Source organism: Muntiacus reevesi, chromosome 9, assembly GCF_963930625.1.
Source record: "Muntiacus reevesi chromosome 9, mMunRee1.1, whole genome shotgun sequence".
In the NCBI taxonomy this organism is placed as follows: domain Eukaryota; kingdom Metazoa; phylum Chordata; class Mammalia; order Artiodactyla; family Cervidae; genus Muntiacus; species Muntiacus reevesi.
In genome coordinates this window covers 64,216,664-64,233,362 of record NC_089257.1, presented here as the reverse complement: position 1 = coordinate 64,233,362, position 16,699 = coordinate 64,216,664, and the positions used below count along the sequence as shown (strand labels likewise).

The 16,699-nt window shown below is 45.0% G+C and overlaps 1 protein-coding gene across 5 annotated transcripts in view; it reads right to left on the bottom strand.

Annotated features, from left to right (window-relative positions):
* The window catches only part of SIK3 (SIK family kinase 3), a 257,867-nt gene that overhangs the window by 22,638 nt on the left and 218,530 nt on the right, over positions 1 to 16,699 (bottom strand). For 2 of the 5 annotated variants that reach the window (XM_065946250.1, XM_065946252.1), the window contains exons 7-15: positions 9,513 to 9,631; positions 8,860 to 8,970; positions 8,494 to 8,637; positions 8,012 to 8,089; positions 7,485 to 7,594; positions 5,995 to 6,148; positions 5,614 to 5,769; positions 2,443 to 2,513; positions 76 to 219 (exon numbers count right to left, since the gene is read on the bottom strand). In XM_065946250.1, coding sequence (XP_065802322.1) covers positions 76 to 219; positions 2,443 to 2,513; positions 5,614 to 5,769; positions 5,995 to 6,148; positions 7,485 to 7,594; positions 8,012 to 8,089; positions 8,494 to 8,637; positions 8,860 to 8,970; positions 9,513 to 9,631 — 1,087 coding nt within the window. Of the gene's footprint in view, positions 1 to 75; positions 220 to 2,442; positions 2,514 to 5,613; positions 5,770 to 5,994; positions 6,149 to 7,484; positions 7,595 to 8,011; positions 8,090 to 8,493; positions 8,638 to 8,859; positions 8,971 to 9,512; positions 9,632 to 12,483; positions 13,157 to 16,699 lie in introns of those variants that run through there. The other 3 variants (XM_065946251.1, XM_065946254.1, XM_065946255.1) reach the window with 2 other exon arrangements.

Sequence of the window (16,699 nt, the reverse complement as noted above, 5' to 3'; positions counted from 1 at the left end):
TGTCTGTAAGACTAGCCAGAAAGGGGCCTGTCCGCTGGGCCTCCAGGAGCTCCCACGGCTCACGTGGCTACTCACCGATGCTGATCAGGTACCAGGTGAGGGGGCCAGACCCGGGAACGGAAGGGCTGCTGTCCTAGCTGCCGCTGTAGGTCCGGTGGGATCTCAGCTGTAGGGTTGGTCATGGCCAGTGTATGCCTTTTGGACCTATTTGCCAAGTACCTGCAACAAGCAGGAGCACATTTCATAGTAAAAAAGACAGACAGGAATACTCCTCAGCAAGAAGCATTAGAAGTTAATCCAAAGCACTCAGAATGAAGTGGCGCCAGGGCACAGAAAGGGTGCAATGGCCCACAGACTCGTGACTGGATGGAAGTGAGACACGCCCCAGAAGGCCAACAAAAGCTGGCTGCCCACTGAAATGGCTCAGTGTTGGACCCAAGAGTAGCCGTTAAGAGAAGAGAGAAAACAGATGTCGCTCACGAAGTGGATCAATTTTCCTGACTCCATCCCATTCAGGAGAAGAATGTATTTTTTGCTGGTTAATTTTGTTCCTTGGTTTCCCTCCACATTTCCAAAATACAAGTCAGAGGAAATGAGCCCTAAGGACTGTTCCTAGAGATGAGCCAAGAGAGAGATTCAGATGGGCTTTGTGTATGTCTCCTGAGGCCACTGGCCCCCAGGGTTTGAGGCTGACCTCGCGACAAATCATGGAAAAAGATCTTTTTTGCATGGGGCTAAGTGAGTTCCGACACCAACCCTTTCCTCGTGCCCCAAGACTGTAACTCCATCGTTGGAGAAGAAAAACTGATGCTGTCCCCAGGGGACCAAAATTCTCTAAAGGATGAAGAAATCAAACCACATGAAATGGTTAGAACTGTTTTCTAGGTGAAAAAAAGGCAAGGCAAGAAAAGAGAAGTTTCAAAAGCTGAAGAGTTCACAAGCTGATGACTTCTATTCTGAAGGTCTTTCAGATCCACCACTAATACCATTAATAACACATTGGTCCCCCTTGGTCTGGATGGTGACTTCCTTCACCACTGCTGCTCTTCTTGGGCAGGAATAAAAGAAGCATTATTCCTTCTATGACATCAAAAGGGACGGGCATTTTACCCTTTAAATGTTGGTCTTTAAAGAAGAAAGGAAGAGCTGGAGGAAGTAAAATGTAAGACAAAGAAGATAAAATGAAATCCTGCTAATTCAAGTAGGAAGGCAGTAAGTTTCCTAATTTCTCTTCAAGACTCCAACAGGGCCCATATGCAACTTAATACACCCTGTGATCGGCAACCTATCGAAATAATAACATCAGGAAAGAAAGTCAACACAATTCTTCTATTGGCTATTCTGTAGAAGGAGCTTGCCCACCTGCCAACACCCCTGTTCTCTCCACTGTTCTTTCCACACAGGACCAGCTTCTTTTTGGACAGCAGCTCTCACGCAGAGCTACTAGCGGGTAGAGAAAGGACACTGACCAGCAACCATTTGGGTAAGAGGTCTTGTTTCATCCATTCTTAACTACTTTGCCCATTTCAGCTAAAACCAGTTAACAGACTAGAAAGTAATTAGTGGTATGTAAACTTGCCAGAGGGTAGGTAAGCCATTAGTGGTTTAATTTCCATTTGATAAAAACACCCAAAGTTTCCCCAAGAGCCCATGAAAACCATTTTATTTCAACTTCCCTCAAGGGAAAAAACATATAATCTTGAAGAACACCTGTATGTCTGGGAAAATACATGCTGGATTCTGAACAACCCCCGCCCTCCCCCCAAAATACGAAAATCAACTCCCACAAGGGGTCATGCATGAAGCTGAGGACCACGGCTAATGCAACTGAGGTCAAATGAACAGTACAGCATGCCTGATGGTCACTGCCGTTTTCTGTGAATTAGGCATCTCTGCAAACAATGGATATTTGCATCTGTCCCTGGACCGAATCCCATATTCTTTTTTCAATATCTCTTTGTTGATACAAGGGGATGGCAGAAACACAGCAAACAGTACAAGAGGTATTCATTCTCCTGGAAAGGAAGAGTCCATGCCAGAGGTCCATGGCCAGACTAGCTAGGATCACTGTCATCCCAAATCTCGAATTCCTTTTCAGTAACAGTTCTTGGCAGGTAGGAGCAGGCTTTGTGCCTTGTGAATACTATCAGAGTTGCAATATGAAGGCGGGGGGCAAGGAAGGAAGGAGGGAGGAGAGAAAAAGTTCTTATGGTTATTGCTGTCACTTAGGGGACTTCCAGTGGTGCTTACAGAAATGACATTTTCTGGGTAGTCTTCCGTTACTTCCGTGTGGGGAGGAACATGCCATCTGGCTTGAGCAAAGAGACCACACAAATGTTGAAGCTGCACTGGACCACCTCCTTGGGCAGAGGTGACCTTTCGTTGGTCGCAGGGGGAGCCTGCCCAAGGACGCTCTGCAAGCACTGCCAGATGCCACATTACCTCTGCACAGCTTCCTGATCTGGCTCCCCATCCGAGCTCTCCTCGTCCACAGGGGTGACTGCTGGCACTGCCTGAGGAAAGACAGGAAGGAAAAGCTCAAAGCGGCGCTTCTTCCGCAGCAGCTCTTACTCTGGACACTGGGCTCGGGGCAGGCCTCTCAGTTACTTTTTTCTAATCTGCAAAGCTTTTCTAGGATCCCTGGGTTATATAGAACATTCATAGACCTTTCAATTGTCCCACTTTTACCTTGCTCAGTTGATTTTAATTTCTTCCTCTGATTCATCTTCCTTCATTCATTTATTCATCCAATAAATAAGCAGAATCCCACTATGTTCCAGGATAAAATGTGAATTAGTAAAGTCCTTGCCCCTGTTTTACAGTCCAGTGGAGGACAGAGATAGGCAAACAGACAAAAGGACAAAATAGCATGAACCAGTCATGGGTGTGTGGGAACTGAGCAGGGCATCTTAGAGGAGATGGCCCCGAACCTGAGACCTCAAGGACGAGTAGGAACTAGTCCGGCAAAAAGAAAAGGGGTTGCAAGCGTCTAAGGTTTCTAGGCCAAGAGAGAAGAGAAGGCCCACGGGTGTTTGAAGACCTGAGAATACAGTAGGAGTTTGTTCACCTGGAATGGTTAGGAACTGATTTGTTGTTTCATGTTAAAGTTATTTCCAGACTTTAGATATCCTTAACACCAGAAAAGCATACTGGTTTTCTAAAAGTCCACCGTAGCACATAACATATAACTGTGAAGTTACAATTCAATGCTTTAAAATCACTGTCACCCACCAAAACATGTATGTGAAATGAGGACCACTACAATATTCATGCATTATGGTGACTCTTCCTGTCTGCCTGTGGGCTGGGACACGGTATAGCCTTGACAGCCACTCACAGCCTGGGGCTCACGGAACCACCATGCCTCAAGCACTGAAGCAAAAATCACACTTCCGTCATTACAAAAGCGCATTTTTTAATGGACGGTAATTGTAAAACAAAACAAAGTTTTGGGAAAATTCCATTGTCTGAATGCTTCTAGGGTTTCCAGAACCCTGACTATGGTTCTGCGAGGCTGGAGGGAACAGGGTTATGCAGGAAGTGGCTCTAGACGAGGCGGGAGAGGAGCCGTGTGGCCAGTTATAAACGGCCTTGAATACCACATGAAGAACTTTATTTTGAGGAAAGGCAGTGGTGAATCACTAAAGATTTTAAGCGGGGACATGATGTTATAAGATTTATATTTTAGAAAGCTGGCCTGCTTTAGTTGCAGCGTGAAAATGTCGGGTGACAAGGATGAGGAGACAAGCCTGGAACCAGGAAGCCCGTTTGGCAGCCATTGTGTTAATCCAGGCAGAGGATGACAGTAGCCTGAGTGAGGGAAAAGGCAGTGGAGACGGGACAGGAGACAGATACTTACTTTATAGGCATGGCATAACTGCTTTGATGTGGGGAGGAAGGAAGGAAGAATTAAAGAGAAAACCCAATTTCCTAGCTTGTCTAACCAGGGGAGTGATGGTGCCATTCCCTGTTACCCAGAGAGAGACACAGGTTTCACAGCATCAGGACGTGTTCATCTGAGGGCATGCTGAATTAAAATGGTGAGGACGTGCCGAGTAACCAACTAGATTTGTGCAGTTGGTAATCATATAGATAGAAGTGCAGGGCCCAGAAGAGCATTGTGGGCTGGAGAATCTCTCAGTGACAGAAATAGGGAAGTGGACAGGATCACTCAGAGAAAGTCTGTAAAATGAAATGGAAACAGGACCTCAGACAGAACTGTGGGTTTCCAGGAAAAAGAAGAAAGGGAATCTGAGAAGGGGAGCTAGGAGGAAAACACAAAAGAATAGGGTAAAGGAAGACCATTTTTTCAAGGAGAAAAATGGTCAGCAGTAACTAATACAGTTGGGAAGTCCAAAAAGATAAAGATGAAAAATGTCCACTGGAAGTGTCTTAGTGACCTTGGCAAAAGCAGTTACAGAGAACAGAGTAAGTCACTGCACCTCCCATAAAGCTGTTCCGGACTCTTCCAAATCTACATTGACCTGGTCTTTTCCTAAGTGCTTCTGCCATCTACAGGTCCATGGTCTTCACTCCAGCACTTCATCATACTGGTCTTCTATTGTTACTCCAACACTTCACATATGTGGATTGTATCTTCCTATTATAGTATAAGCTCAATGAGGCCAGGAACTGTAAATATCAATTCTTCCCTTTTCCCAATAGCCATGTTACTGGCACAGTGGACCTGCGTCAGTCTACAAACTATTTCATTACTGATCTAAGATAAGGTAGGTAAAGTAACAGAGAGTAATATTTATAAACTTTTATAGCAACTTAACGGAGTAATTTTTACTGTTGAACCAAATAAAATTTAGCCTTGTAGTTCATATGTTTTAAAATTTTAATTTTTTTGATAATAGGGAAAACAAGGTCCTCAAATTAGAGAGACCTTAAGAAGCATTGCCCTGAAACACCCAGTGAGGGCTGTGGATATAATTAGCATTCAACCTTTATGTAGTATGAAATTTAATGGGTGAATAAATGAATGAAAGAATGAATCTACCTATGGCAGGAAAATAATCAGAAATAAACAGAAACCAGGGGAAGAAAAGAATCTTTGAAAGTGACCATCATACTAAAAAACATGGGTTTGAGAGATGCCAACTGCCAGTTTAGAAGCCAAATCATCCAGGGATGCAGGTGGCACCAAAAGTTGTGAGGTATGTTCATCAAAGGAGGAAGAGCTGGTGAGAAGGTAAACCTGGAAACCAGTCTAAAAGGCAATTAAGCCCAGAGAAAACTATTAGCTTCCACTGCCCTCTGGCATGGAAATGCGATCTGTGGGAAGGCCGGGTCTGAGGCTATGACTCCCTGACTTGAAGCGGGCAGGGTTGCAGCTGCCCTTTACTCGAGTGTCTACAAGAGGCTCCCCAAAGATGAATCCCTCCAGAGGCAGGATGCAGTATGGAAATTATTCGGTTAAGTGAAGAAGCTAACCAAAAATTAAGTTTGGAAAATTCTACTAGCCTGAAAAAAGTGGAAATGACACTGAGCATTGCATGTTGAGGGAAAGAAGAAATTCAGATGTTTAGGTTGGAGAGACCCTGAGTTCCAAAACCTCTTTACCAAAAGCCTCTGAGAAAGCAAGCAGGGCTTCATGCTGCCACTCACTGGTGTCATGGTGACAAGAGGGGAGGGTCCCCGTGGGCGCTTCAGCAGCTGCTGGGCATGGAGTTGGATGTTGGCACCTCCATCTGATGCCCTCCGACCAAGGGGCCCCATTCCGTTCAGCAGCTGCAGGGTAGGCGGCTGTAACAGGGACTGCTCCTGCAGGAGGAGAGGGGGAGGGACGGTTTGGTGAGGTGGGGGGAAAGGAGGAGAGAAGACAGCAGTACTCCAGTCTACTGAAATGAAGGAATCCCATGATGGTGACAGAGACAAGAGAAAGCATCCTTCTAAGGACACCCTGAAATCCTGAGGACGGTCTCTGAGTTTCTCAAAGCCAGCTCAGATGAGCTCTCTGGGGGCAAGCCCTCTCCCACAACTGGGTACCTTGTATTCTAGCTGCCCGGTTGGCTGCAGATTTTGCATGGGCAACAGGTTGTGCATGAAGTTCATGTTCGGGGCCACTTGCAGGAAGGGAGCCTGCGGGTTGACTCCAGGAAAGCCAGGCAGCAGCTTCTGCAGATCTTCCATGACCTCCGTGCTGACGGGAAACAGGACGATGGAGAAGTCTGGTCACAATTCTCCCTCACAACCTAGAGCCTCAAACTGAGGACACTGCTAAATTCCACACGGTTTAGTTAATCTTTCTACCTTCCTCCTAAATTTGTATTTCTCTCCAAGGTCCCAGAGCGAGCAGAAGTGTGTGGAGCCAGGTGTGTGGAATCTGGCTCTCTGCCATTTCGCTGTCTGTGCCTGGGGATGACCATTCTGCACTGACCACTCATGTAAAACCAACAGGAAACACTGGCCCCCGTCCAGTTCAGGTCTTATAGGCCTGGAGGAACAGCAAGTAAGGGAGGACACGGACCGTCCACTCAAACAATGGCTGCCCAAAGTAGCGGCTGATTCACCGGGGAAAGAATGCTGTCAACACCACCAGGGCTGATGGGCAGATAAGCCGTGGATGGGCAGGGCTGTGGAGCTCCGACAGAGGGCTTTATGGCACACTTTAAAATAAGAGCTCTTTCCACTAACAGGGTGACACAGGACTCCACCCTCCGAAGCTAACATTGTCTTCGGAGCCAGAATGCTCCCCTATTGCCTGTTTCATTGTAGGCTGAGAACGTGAAGCAAGCAAACCAGTAAGCAGGGGAGGCTCTTTTGGAAATACTCAAAGAAAAAAGAAACCAGCTTTGCTCCGAGCTGAACTCTCAAGAGGACCCTTGCCACAACCTTCTCTTCCCTACTCAGGAGAAGAAATAGCCAGAAAAGTGGTATGGCTATTTTTAATGGTTAGAATCTTCAAGTGTTGAACAAAAACCGAGAGAGCTGGCCTTCAGTCCACTTCTCCAGTGTGCGGGCAGCAGGGGACACAATGAAGGGCTGTTTTGGGAAAACACTTTGAGAAACTTATTCAGCATGTTTTTGGACTTTTGTTCACATAATTTTTTTCACTGAATTTAATTTTTTTTACATTTATAATTCTATCCTGCTGCTTGTCCTCACTTCTTAGATGAATCTTCCACTAGGATATATGGCAAAAAACTCTAAAAGCTGTCAAACACAGATGCATTTTCAGGGGTACTTTTATGTGGCTTAGATCAGAAGACCTCAGTCTTTGCGGGAAAAGACATGCTATGCTCTTCACCAAAGTACTGTCACTGCCTGGCACCATGGTGGCTTTCAGCCCACCCTCCACTAGTGACAGCTCTGTGATCCTCAAGTCCAATCAGGTCTGATCTACCGGGGAGCCTGAAGAGGTTAACCACGTGTCTCGGCCACTGTATCAGATCTCACCTGGGAGATACAACGAAGCAGGGAAATCATGCCACGAAAGGAACTCAAAGTCAGATGGCAATCTCCTGCCAGACACTCACCGGGGGTCGGCCACGCCCACTGTGTGCCTCCTCATGGACAGATAGCGGACCAGCGCTTCAGGGGAAGGCTCTTCACCCTCGTCACTGTCCACGTTCACCGCCCCGTCCGGCTGAGGAGAGGGAAGCGCGAAAATCAGAAACAAGAGGGAGTGAGAAACAAGAAGGAAGGAAAGGGGGCTTCCCAGGTGGCCCAGTGGCTACAATCTGCCTGCCTGTGCAGGGACACGGGGTTAGACTCCTGGTCCAGGAAGACCTCACGTGCTGCGGGGCAACTCCCGAGCCTGCGCTCTAGAGCCCCTGCTCCGCAACAGAAGAAGCCACCACAAGAGACGCCCGCCCACCGCAGTGAAGAGCAGCCCCACTTGCCGCAACCAGAGAAAGCCCGAGCGGCAACGAAGACCCAGCACGGCCAAAAATAAATGAGGGAATGGATAAATAAAATATATAGGAGCAGCTGTAAGGAAAGGCAACAAGGCTATGGGAAAGAAAGTAGGCTCAGCTGACAGCCACCAGGGGCCGCTACTTGCCTCCACGATTTGATTCTCTGGGTTGATGAGCTGCACCTGGGGGACGCTGATGTTCATAGTGGTACCCGCCTGCTCCGCCTGGAAAGGGGCACACGTACGCGCTTTTAAACACCAGAGGGAAATCACAGAGGCTTTCAAAACATTCTTGATGGCTAAAGTCTATGTTTCTACTTCTGAGTTTTTGGTTCCTCTGCTCTTAGAAGCTACAAGGAAGTATTCTTTTGGGAAGACAGTCTCTCTCAATGATTTACTGTTTCTTTCAAAAAAAAAAAAAATTCAACTATTGGTGTCTCTTCCGAGTGCTCTGTCAAAGAAAGGCCGAGTTCTTTGCTTGGCCTCTGACAGAGGAAGAGATGGCAGCCAGGAGGTGATGAGTAAGCAAGAGCAGGAACTTTCGTGAGCTGGCGTTAGACAGCGATGGACAACCACCACCCCTCTCCATGTTACTAGTCCTGAATCTGGTCACTGGAGTTATCACCCACCTGGAGGTTAACTGGCGCCTGGAAGGCCATGGTTCGGGGCATACCAGGAGGTACTCCAACACGCAGGGTTTTATGTCTTTTATGTCGGTCACACAGCAGGCTGTAGATTGCACTATAGTGATCATAGGCATCTGATCTTAATGACTACCAAGAGAAAAGGGGAAAGAGCAAAAAACCCTGGTGAAACAGCACGTCCATGACCAAAACTCCTTTAAAAGTAATAGTAGAAGAGTAAAGTGCCTTCTTTCAAGGGGCAGAGGAAGAATGGGAGGTAAACAAAAAGATCCAAGTTCTCAGGAAGAAGGATACATGGAAAAGAACGGACAGAGGGAGCACAGCTACCCCCCTCTGCTCATTTAGGTATACCTGTAGTGTCCGTTCTTTATCCAGGCCCATGTCTTCCATGGCTAAGAGGACATCCTCATTTAGAGGGTCCATCTGTCTTTCTTCCTTCAGCTGCTGGCATTCGGCTATTAACTGTAACAAAAAAAGGCAAGCTATCAAACTCCCAATTAACTACGTCAAGATGGCAGATCATATATAATGAACAAGCTGTTCCATGCTCTCTAGCTTGTGATATTTTTGGCCTTAGATGAAGCCTAAGCAAGAAAGCCCTGGGTACTCAGGAGCAGATAAGATGGCTAGGCCACTATTTTCCTGAGCTCCTGGGGTACCTGGGATGGCTACGATGATTTAAATAAAGGAACGCTGCAGGAGTTGTTGGACTGTGCACAGTGAGAGACAAGAGGAGGTGAACAATCCCATGGGAAGAGGCTGTACTGTCCCAAGACCTGGGAAGGGATCCGGATGTGAGGACATGCAGTCAGGAACTGGTATCACTATTCTGCAACAGCTCAGCCGGTTAAGCTTCCTTCTTGCTGGCTTCACTTGCTTCAGGATTACACAACAGCTTGCATCCAGGCCTGCCCTTCTAGGTCCTGGCCTGGTTACAATCTTATGCAAAAGAGCCTGCAGCAGCCTGAAGAGGCGTTCCCGGGAGCGAGTGGAGGCCTGCTCACCCTGTCAAAGTTGGGGTCCGCATCCCCTAGCTTCATCCACTTGTGCTTGCAGATCTGCTCCATGGAGAGGCGCTTGTTGGGGTCCAACACCAGCATGTGGCGGATCAGGTGCTCACATTCTGCAAGAGACACGGAGCCAGCCGTTAGTCCCAGCAAGGGAACAGGGGCAGGGTGAGCAGGTAGATTTCCTAGCTCCTGGCTTCTCATTTGTTTCTCTCACTTCATGATCCTTACCTCTGCCATGGCTTACTCCAGAAGGGGCCAGGCAAAGGCAGGAAAAGGTGGAAGAGAGGGAAATTCAACTCTGGGCTGGGGGTGGGGGGAGTGGGGTTCTGGTTAATAGCTTCACTAAAAGTCAGATTTAAAAAAATCTGGGGATAATCCCTGGATTTCATTTACTTATATTTTGTAGGGCCCCATTTACTGCAATTAAGGAAGAGTTTCAGTGTCTGAAGATATTCAGTGCCTTACAAAGTCCCCAAAATACAATCAGCTCCTCCTCCTCTCTGCATTCTGATGTGCACACTAACGCTTATAGTGTAGGGTCCCAGGTGTGGGGAGAAGACAGGCATGGAGCCTCCCTACCGCACATCCTAACCCTTACTGATAATTTTCTCACATTCCCAGGGATATACAACCGAGCTCTGAGTTAAAGAGATTCAGATCAGAGAGGTGTTTCTCTGGGAGCTCATGTTGCAGAATACACTGCAAAAAGAATGATGGCTCCAAAATCAAGATGCCTGTATTCTGATTTCAAAACCACCCTCTATTTCAAAGTGTTCTCATCTGTAACATGAGTGTACTGACGATGACGTGGGGGTAGCACTTGTGATGAAAGTGAACCTAGATGCTGATGATGATAAAACAGCAGTATGGAACTCTGCTGAATACTTCACACATATTTTGATCTCATTTAATCCTCACAGCAATCCTAGGAGGAAGAAACAATCACCATTCTCACTTTGGAGACGTTAAAAATTAGGCACAGAGAAGTCAAAAAACTTGTTGAAGACCACTTAATAGATTAGATTTCAAACCAGACAGTTTCTTTGGTTGGTGCTCTGAATCACACCCCATCTCACCCAAAACCCGCAGAATAAAGTCCGAAGTCCTCTGACCTCACCTCCGGCCACGCGCCCTCGGCTCCCTGAGCTCCAGCGGCACCGGCCTCCTTTCTAGTCTGTGCATGAGCTCATCACGTTCCCACCAACGCCATTTACACTCGCTGTACCCCTCAGTCAGGACGGCTGCTCCCCAACCCTCACGTGGCTGGCTCCTTGTCATTCAGGAAAGAACTTAAATGTCAACTTTCTCAGAACGATTTCTCCTGGCCACCTCATCAACCTCAAGGAGGCGTCCAGTCATGCTCTAATGACATCACACTAATTTCCTTCATACCGACTTCTTTGTGAAATCACCTTATTTATTTACTGCTTATTGTCTAACCCCCGCCGCGTGAGGCCTTTTTTATTGCTGTTTTCAGTATCAAACCTGCAATGCCAAAGATGATGATTTTACCTAATAGGAGCTGAATAAATAGCTGCTGAATATATGTGAATAAGTAAACATTTATTGAAACTAATCAAACAAGACTGTATGTGAGCAAATGCTTTTAAAAAACTATAGAATTCTCCATAAGATACAAGATTGTCTGTTTCCATTTTACTACAGCTGTCCTAAAAAAAAAAAAAAAAACTGGCCAGTGACAGTAACAATAGCAATATTAAAGAGACTTCAATAAATGAAAAGACTTTTTATATACAAGGTACTGTGCTCACCAACTTTATTTCATTTAATCTTAACAACCCTATATTAGACACTGTTATCAGCCCCATTTATAAAAGAATAAACAAGTTAAAATGATCAACCATTGCTATGCTACAGTGGAGTGAGGACTTGAGAGCTATGCTCTTAGCCTATTTTCATGTGGATACAAACCGTGTGATATATTTTCCCTGAATAAATTCAACTCTGAAACCTCACAATTTCTGCATAATTTGGCAAATATCATTCTATGTCACCATCATGAAAGGAATACAAACTGTAATTAAGACAAATTACTCAATTTTTAAATTTATTCTAACTTGAAAAAAATAAAACAAAGCCTCTGTATCAAAAGGATTTTATGGCAGTCATCGATTTGCTCCAGCTTTCTAATTAAAAGTATATTCAAATGCAGTATGGTTCTCAAAGTCTGTAGTTCCTATATTCCTATAAAATATATGTCATCTACAGCATTAAGCTTTTATGAAAATTATGTCTCCAGAGTAAGCAAGGCTAGAATCCACAATTGCAGCATCTGTGTGGAAGACAAGTATCATCACCACATACCTTTATGGTCTGCAACTACCTGAGAGGAAAAAAATGTTCTTGATTTAGAAAGCCGCTGAAACTAAAGACCCGGGTGTACGGAGAAGGCCTGGGCCTGATTCCAAAGCTGTGAAATTATCATTCGGACCACTAGATGGCACTCTAACTGTTCTGTTTTCTTTTGGCTTTCATATAGTATCTAGCGCATTAGTCCTGAATCAGATGACTAATGCTGAATGATGTTCAGTTATAGGCTTGCTTTAAAACAGAATTTTAAAGGCATTTTCTTAAAAACAAACAAACAAAATTTAACACCTTTGTAACAAGTCCTGAGTGGAAGATGTATCTGGCTCAATTTCAGGATCTTGAAACCTCTTTTCAGTCATCCTTAACTATTGGTTGGTTTCAGATGCCTTGAAAAATCTCCAGAAAAATGCAAACAAGAATTTGTACACAAAATTTTGCATCTATCTTTTAGTCCATTCAAGGAGCCCACAGACCCTGTGTCACAGATTCCCCAGGTGTCTATCGTCCCAGGCCTGTAGACATCTTGTTGCAGTGGCAACAACTGAAGGACAGAAGCTCACATCTGTGTTCCCTACATGCTATCCAGCACCCAAAGGAGCAGAAATCTCACACTCTTCACATGCTGCACAGATGGCAAAATATGACAAAATGTGGAAAGTCAGGGTATTATTATCAACTCGTGTTTCCTAAGCATCACATATAGCTCAGGAAATAATGTTCAAACTAGACTGGAAGGCACCATTCTACATAAAACATGGAAAGAGGGTGAAAGCAGAGAATAAATGCCCTCAGACCTAATAATACAACTATCCACCGGACAGTCCATTAAAGTGAATGGAAAGGAAATAGGGCCCCAGATCAAAGAAGACAAAACATCAACTCGCCCAGATGCCAGAGAAAACTGTATTTTAATGTCAAAAACAGCTCCATTGCTTGCTCCTCCTCAAAGGGCAGCCTTTGCTACCGAATGGAGTGGAAGCACTGCAGCAGGGCAGGCGCCCTGCCTGTGCCAGAGGCGGCTGCTTCAGAGCTGCTCTCACCAGCTCCTCGCGAGCTCAGGGCGGCGCCGGCCCCGGGAAACCCGAGGCCGCCAGAAAGGGGACGAGAACGCCCAGCTCAGGTGCTGACAGGCATGTGGGTGGCTTTGTGGAGAGCCGGCTCCTGTATGGGCAGGGTCCTGAAATGGGGATTACGTTCAGACCGCTTCCTCAAGTTGTAATTCCTTCTGAGGCCAGGTCTTTATCATCTTTTTCCTTTTTTGACCTTGATGATAAGCAGCTTTCTCTAAGAGGTTGCAAGTATTCAGTCTGAAGGGGAGACAAAAATAAAGGATGAAGAAGGGGGGGTTTAAAACCAACTTCAAATTCACCCAAGATACTTAGTAGAAGCTCTGTCTCTATTTCCAAGATAGAGGAAGAAATATCAATAGAATCACGTAAGAGAAAAGTTCCTGATTAAAACTTTGAAAACATGCCGCTGAAGGTTAAAAGCCATGAGGCTGATTCATCTGGGAGAAGAGAAGGTGCAGGCAGGAAGGGAACCCTGAGCGCTCATCAGTATCTGAAGGGTATACGGAAGATGGACTGTGTTTGTACTGTGCTGCTCCGGGGCCCTGAATGTGCAATACTTAGAAGTAACAATTTCAATTCAGGAAAAATCTTTTTAATTATTAGAACTGATCCAAAGTACTAGATTAAGGTCCTAGGGATCTAAGGAGGGGCGCCTTAGGGAAGTGAGGCAGGGGCGGGTAGTCAAGTAGGCAACGCTTGTATTCTGAGTAAGGTTTCACTTTAAAAATTAAGTCCAGAAGCAACTGGATAGGATAAACTCTTTGGTCCCCTTCAATTTGAAAAAACCACGTAACTATGAAATGAGAAAATTTTGACCTGTGAAATAGTGTCTTTATTGTCACTAGAAAATTTCCATTTAATGATTAATATATATTGTATTTACATTACCTATGTAAAGTTTTAAAATGTATGGAGTCATTAGGATCCAACTCCTTAATTAATCTTGAACAATTAATGGGTGATGTTAAGCCCTTCTCAAGCCTGGCAAAAAAATCGCTTTTTCCTCTTGCTCTTCTAGTATATCCAATCCCAATCTGAGAACACTAGGATCGAGCTCAGAAGCTACCATCTTATTGGCTTCTAAGCTGTCAATACTCAAGGCAGAAGTTCCACTGCTCTTAAGAAAATAAATCCTTTCAGCAGACTCCTATTTCCATAACAGGCTGAGAGGTCTTCTTTGTTTTTGATTAGAAGTGTCTAATCAGAGGCTGGCGTTTGTGATGTTGTTAGAAAGGGCCCCCAGTATCCATGTGAGGAAGACTGGGGGTCCCTGGACGTCTCACTGAGCTTTGCGTCACCAGGGCTTGCACAACACACGGTGTGAAAATAGTTTCTCGGTGAGGCCAGATGAAAGAAGCACTGGACAAGGTGACTGCTACAATTCCTCCTAACCACTTTAATAATCTGACTCCAAGAACCCACAACAGAGTAGGCATTCTCCGTGCTTCAAGCTAGAAAAACCAGCCAACTGTCATTTTACAGCACATTAAAATGTGGCACTGTCTGGGGTAAGAGCTTGGATCAGATGATTTCCAAGGCCTCCCCTTGTAGCTTTAGAGTCTGCCGTCTCATTCACACAGAGGATACTTACTTACCAATCGTTTCTGAGGCTGCCCAGAGTAATGTGTAAATCAGATTACCACGTGAGGAGGCAGCTGCGTGTGATACAGCCATAGCGTCTAGGTTATGATACAACAAACCCAAACAGTTCTTGGCAGATCAGATCTTCTCCATAAACCCTGTGGATGTGTCTGAGAATATTAATAATTATGTCTTTAGCCTCTTAAGAGAATGAAGTGAGAGAGAAGAGTGGAAAACAACATAAAGAAGGAGGGAATGGAAAAGTAATAGAGAAATTCTTTTAAAAATATTATTTAGTAATAATTACTAACATTTCTTGTGCACCATATAAGAGCTAGGCAGAGTGCTAATTAAAATAAATGAACCCTTGAAGTTAGCTCAAGCATCTAATTTACACATTCGTCCTTATTAGTACTATATCTATTATACAAATAGAGAAATGAAAAATCAGGTAAGTTAGGAAACTTGACCAGGTAATAAGAGGCAAAACTAGGATACAAATTCTGGTCAGTCTCATGCCAAAGCTAGAGCTTTTAACCCATATAATACCTAAATTATCTGCCTGATATTTTAGGTAGCAGCCAGCATATCTTTATAAAAACATATCAAATCAATTTCATTCTTCCTCCAACAAATCAAATGCCATGTACTCTCCACAGGTTCCATCACAACAGAGTCACCTAAAACCAAGTCCACAGAAAGCAAGCCAGGTAATAAATTCAGAAGGCTATGAACTAGCTGGGAGACAGTGCTGTGACGAACGGCAAGCTGCATTCAAGTGAACGGGGAAGGCAGGGATGACAGTGAGGCTGAGATGTACTACAGAAGAGCAAGCTTGGCTGACATGCCCTGGTTGTCGCGTGGTGATGGGGGTGGGGATGGAAGGCTGGCAACCACAGGCTTCCCCAGTCGGGGAATCACAAACAGGCAGAAGGGGCAGGCAAAACTTCAGGGAACCGGCCTTCAGACTCTTTAGGCGGGTTCTCTGATGGAGGAAATGCCAACTGCCCCTTAAGCCCTTCATGTGCTGCCAAAGAATGGGACACGACAAAGCAATCATTTTCAGCTCTGTGGGCAGAGGAGTGGTCTGAAAGGAACTGACTCATAGATTCTTTCTGACCACATAAAACTGCTTGGAGCTAGGGGAGCAGAAGACATCTGTGTGCCAGGAGGCACGGGAAGAATGTGAGGAAGCAGCAGTTACCCAGGAAGTTCATGTTTCTTACAGGTGCTTGGAAGAGGGTATGGCGTGGTTTCTCACATCCTCTTTCCAGTCAATGCTAGACTCATCTGCTGTGTGCTCCGTCATTTATGACTCTTCAGCGACCCCGTGGACTGCATGTAGCCCACCAGACTCCTCTGTCCATGGGATTTTTCTGGCAAAAATACTGGAGTGAGTTGCCATTTCCTCCTCCAGGGGATCTTCCTGACTCAGGGATTGAGCCCATGTCTCCCTCGTCTCCTGCACTGGCAGGCAGACTCTTTCCCCACTGAGCCACCTGGGAAGCCCCTAGTCAGCCAATACCAAGTGTGTTCAAAGGTAATGCCAAAACATTTAGCCCGAGGGCTCTTTGTTTTCGATAATTTTAACCAACTTCTTAATAACGTTTAATTTTCCAGAGCAATTCAAATTTCAAAGAGGGCTCTATTTTTCTCAAATCTCAAAAATCCAAAAAAGAAATAAAAGTAAACTACCTAAAATGTCTGTTTCCATGAAAACGAGTTAACTTCATATTATTTTTAAAGTTAAATGGCACTAATTTCTTGTGCTTTTCAGAATAAGAATACAATGTGATGTACAGCTTGATTCAATTATCCATTCACTTTGGCCAGCTCAAGTACCAGTCTGGGAGAGAACTGACACTATTATAACAAACAGAACAAGACTGATGACTGACCTGCAATGACAAATTCTGTATGGAGCAACATGGCTGTGATAAGAGATAAATACTGAATTAATAAATTAAGGCTTAAAATTTTTTAAAAATCATAAGTATTTGTGCCAAGTTCCTTTTTCTTTTTCTTTTTGGTTTGAAGCTGGCCAGAGTTAGGAATCCTCACTCTGCTAGTGGACTGAGTCCTAGAAATAACATTTTTTAACATGCCCAAGGAAACCCCTGCCATGTTCTAGTAGTTCAGATGGTAAATAATCTGCCTGAAATGCAGTAGACTCAGGTTTGAATCCAGGGTTGGGAAGAT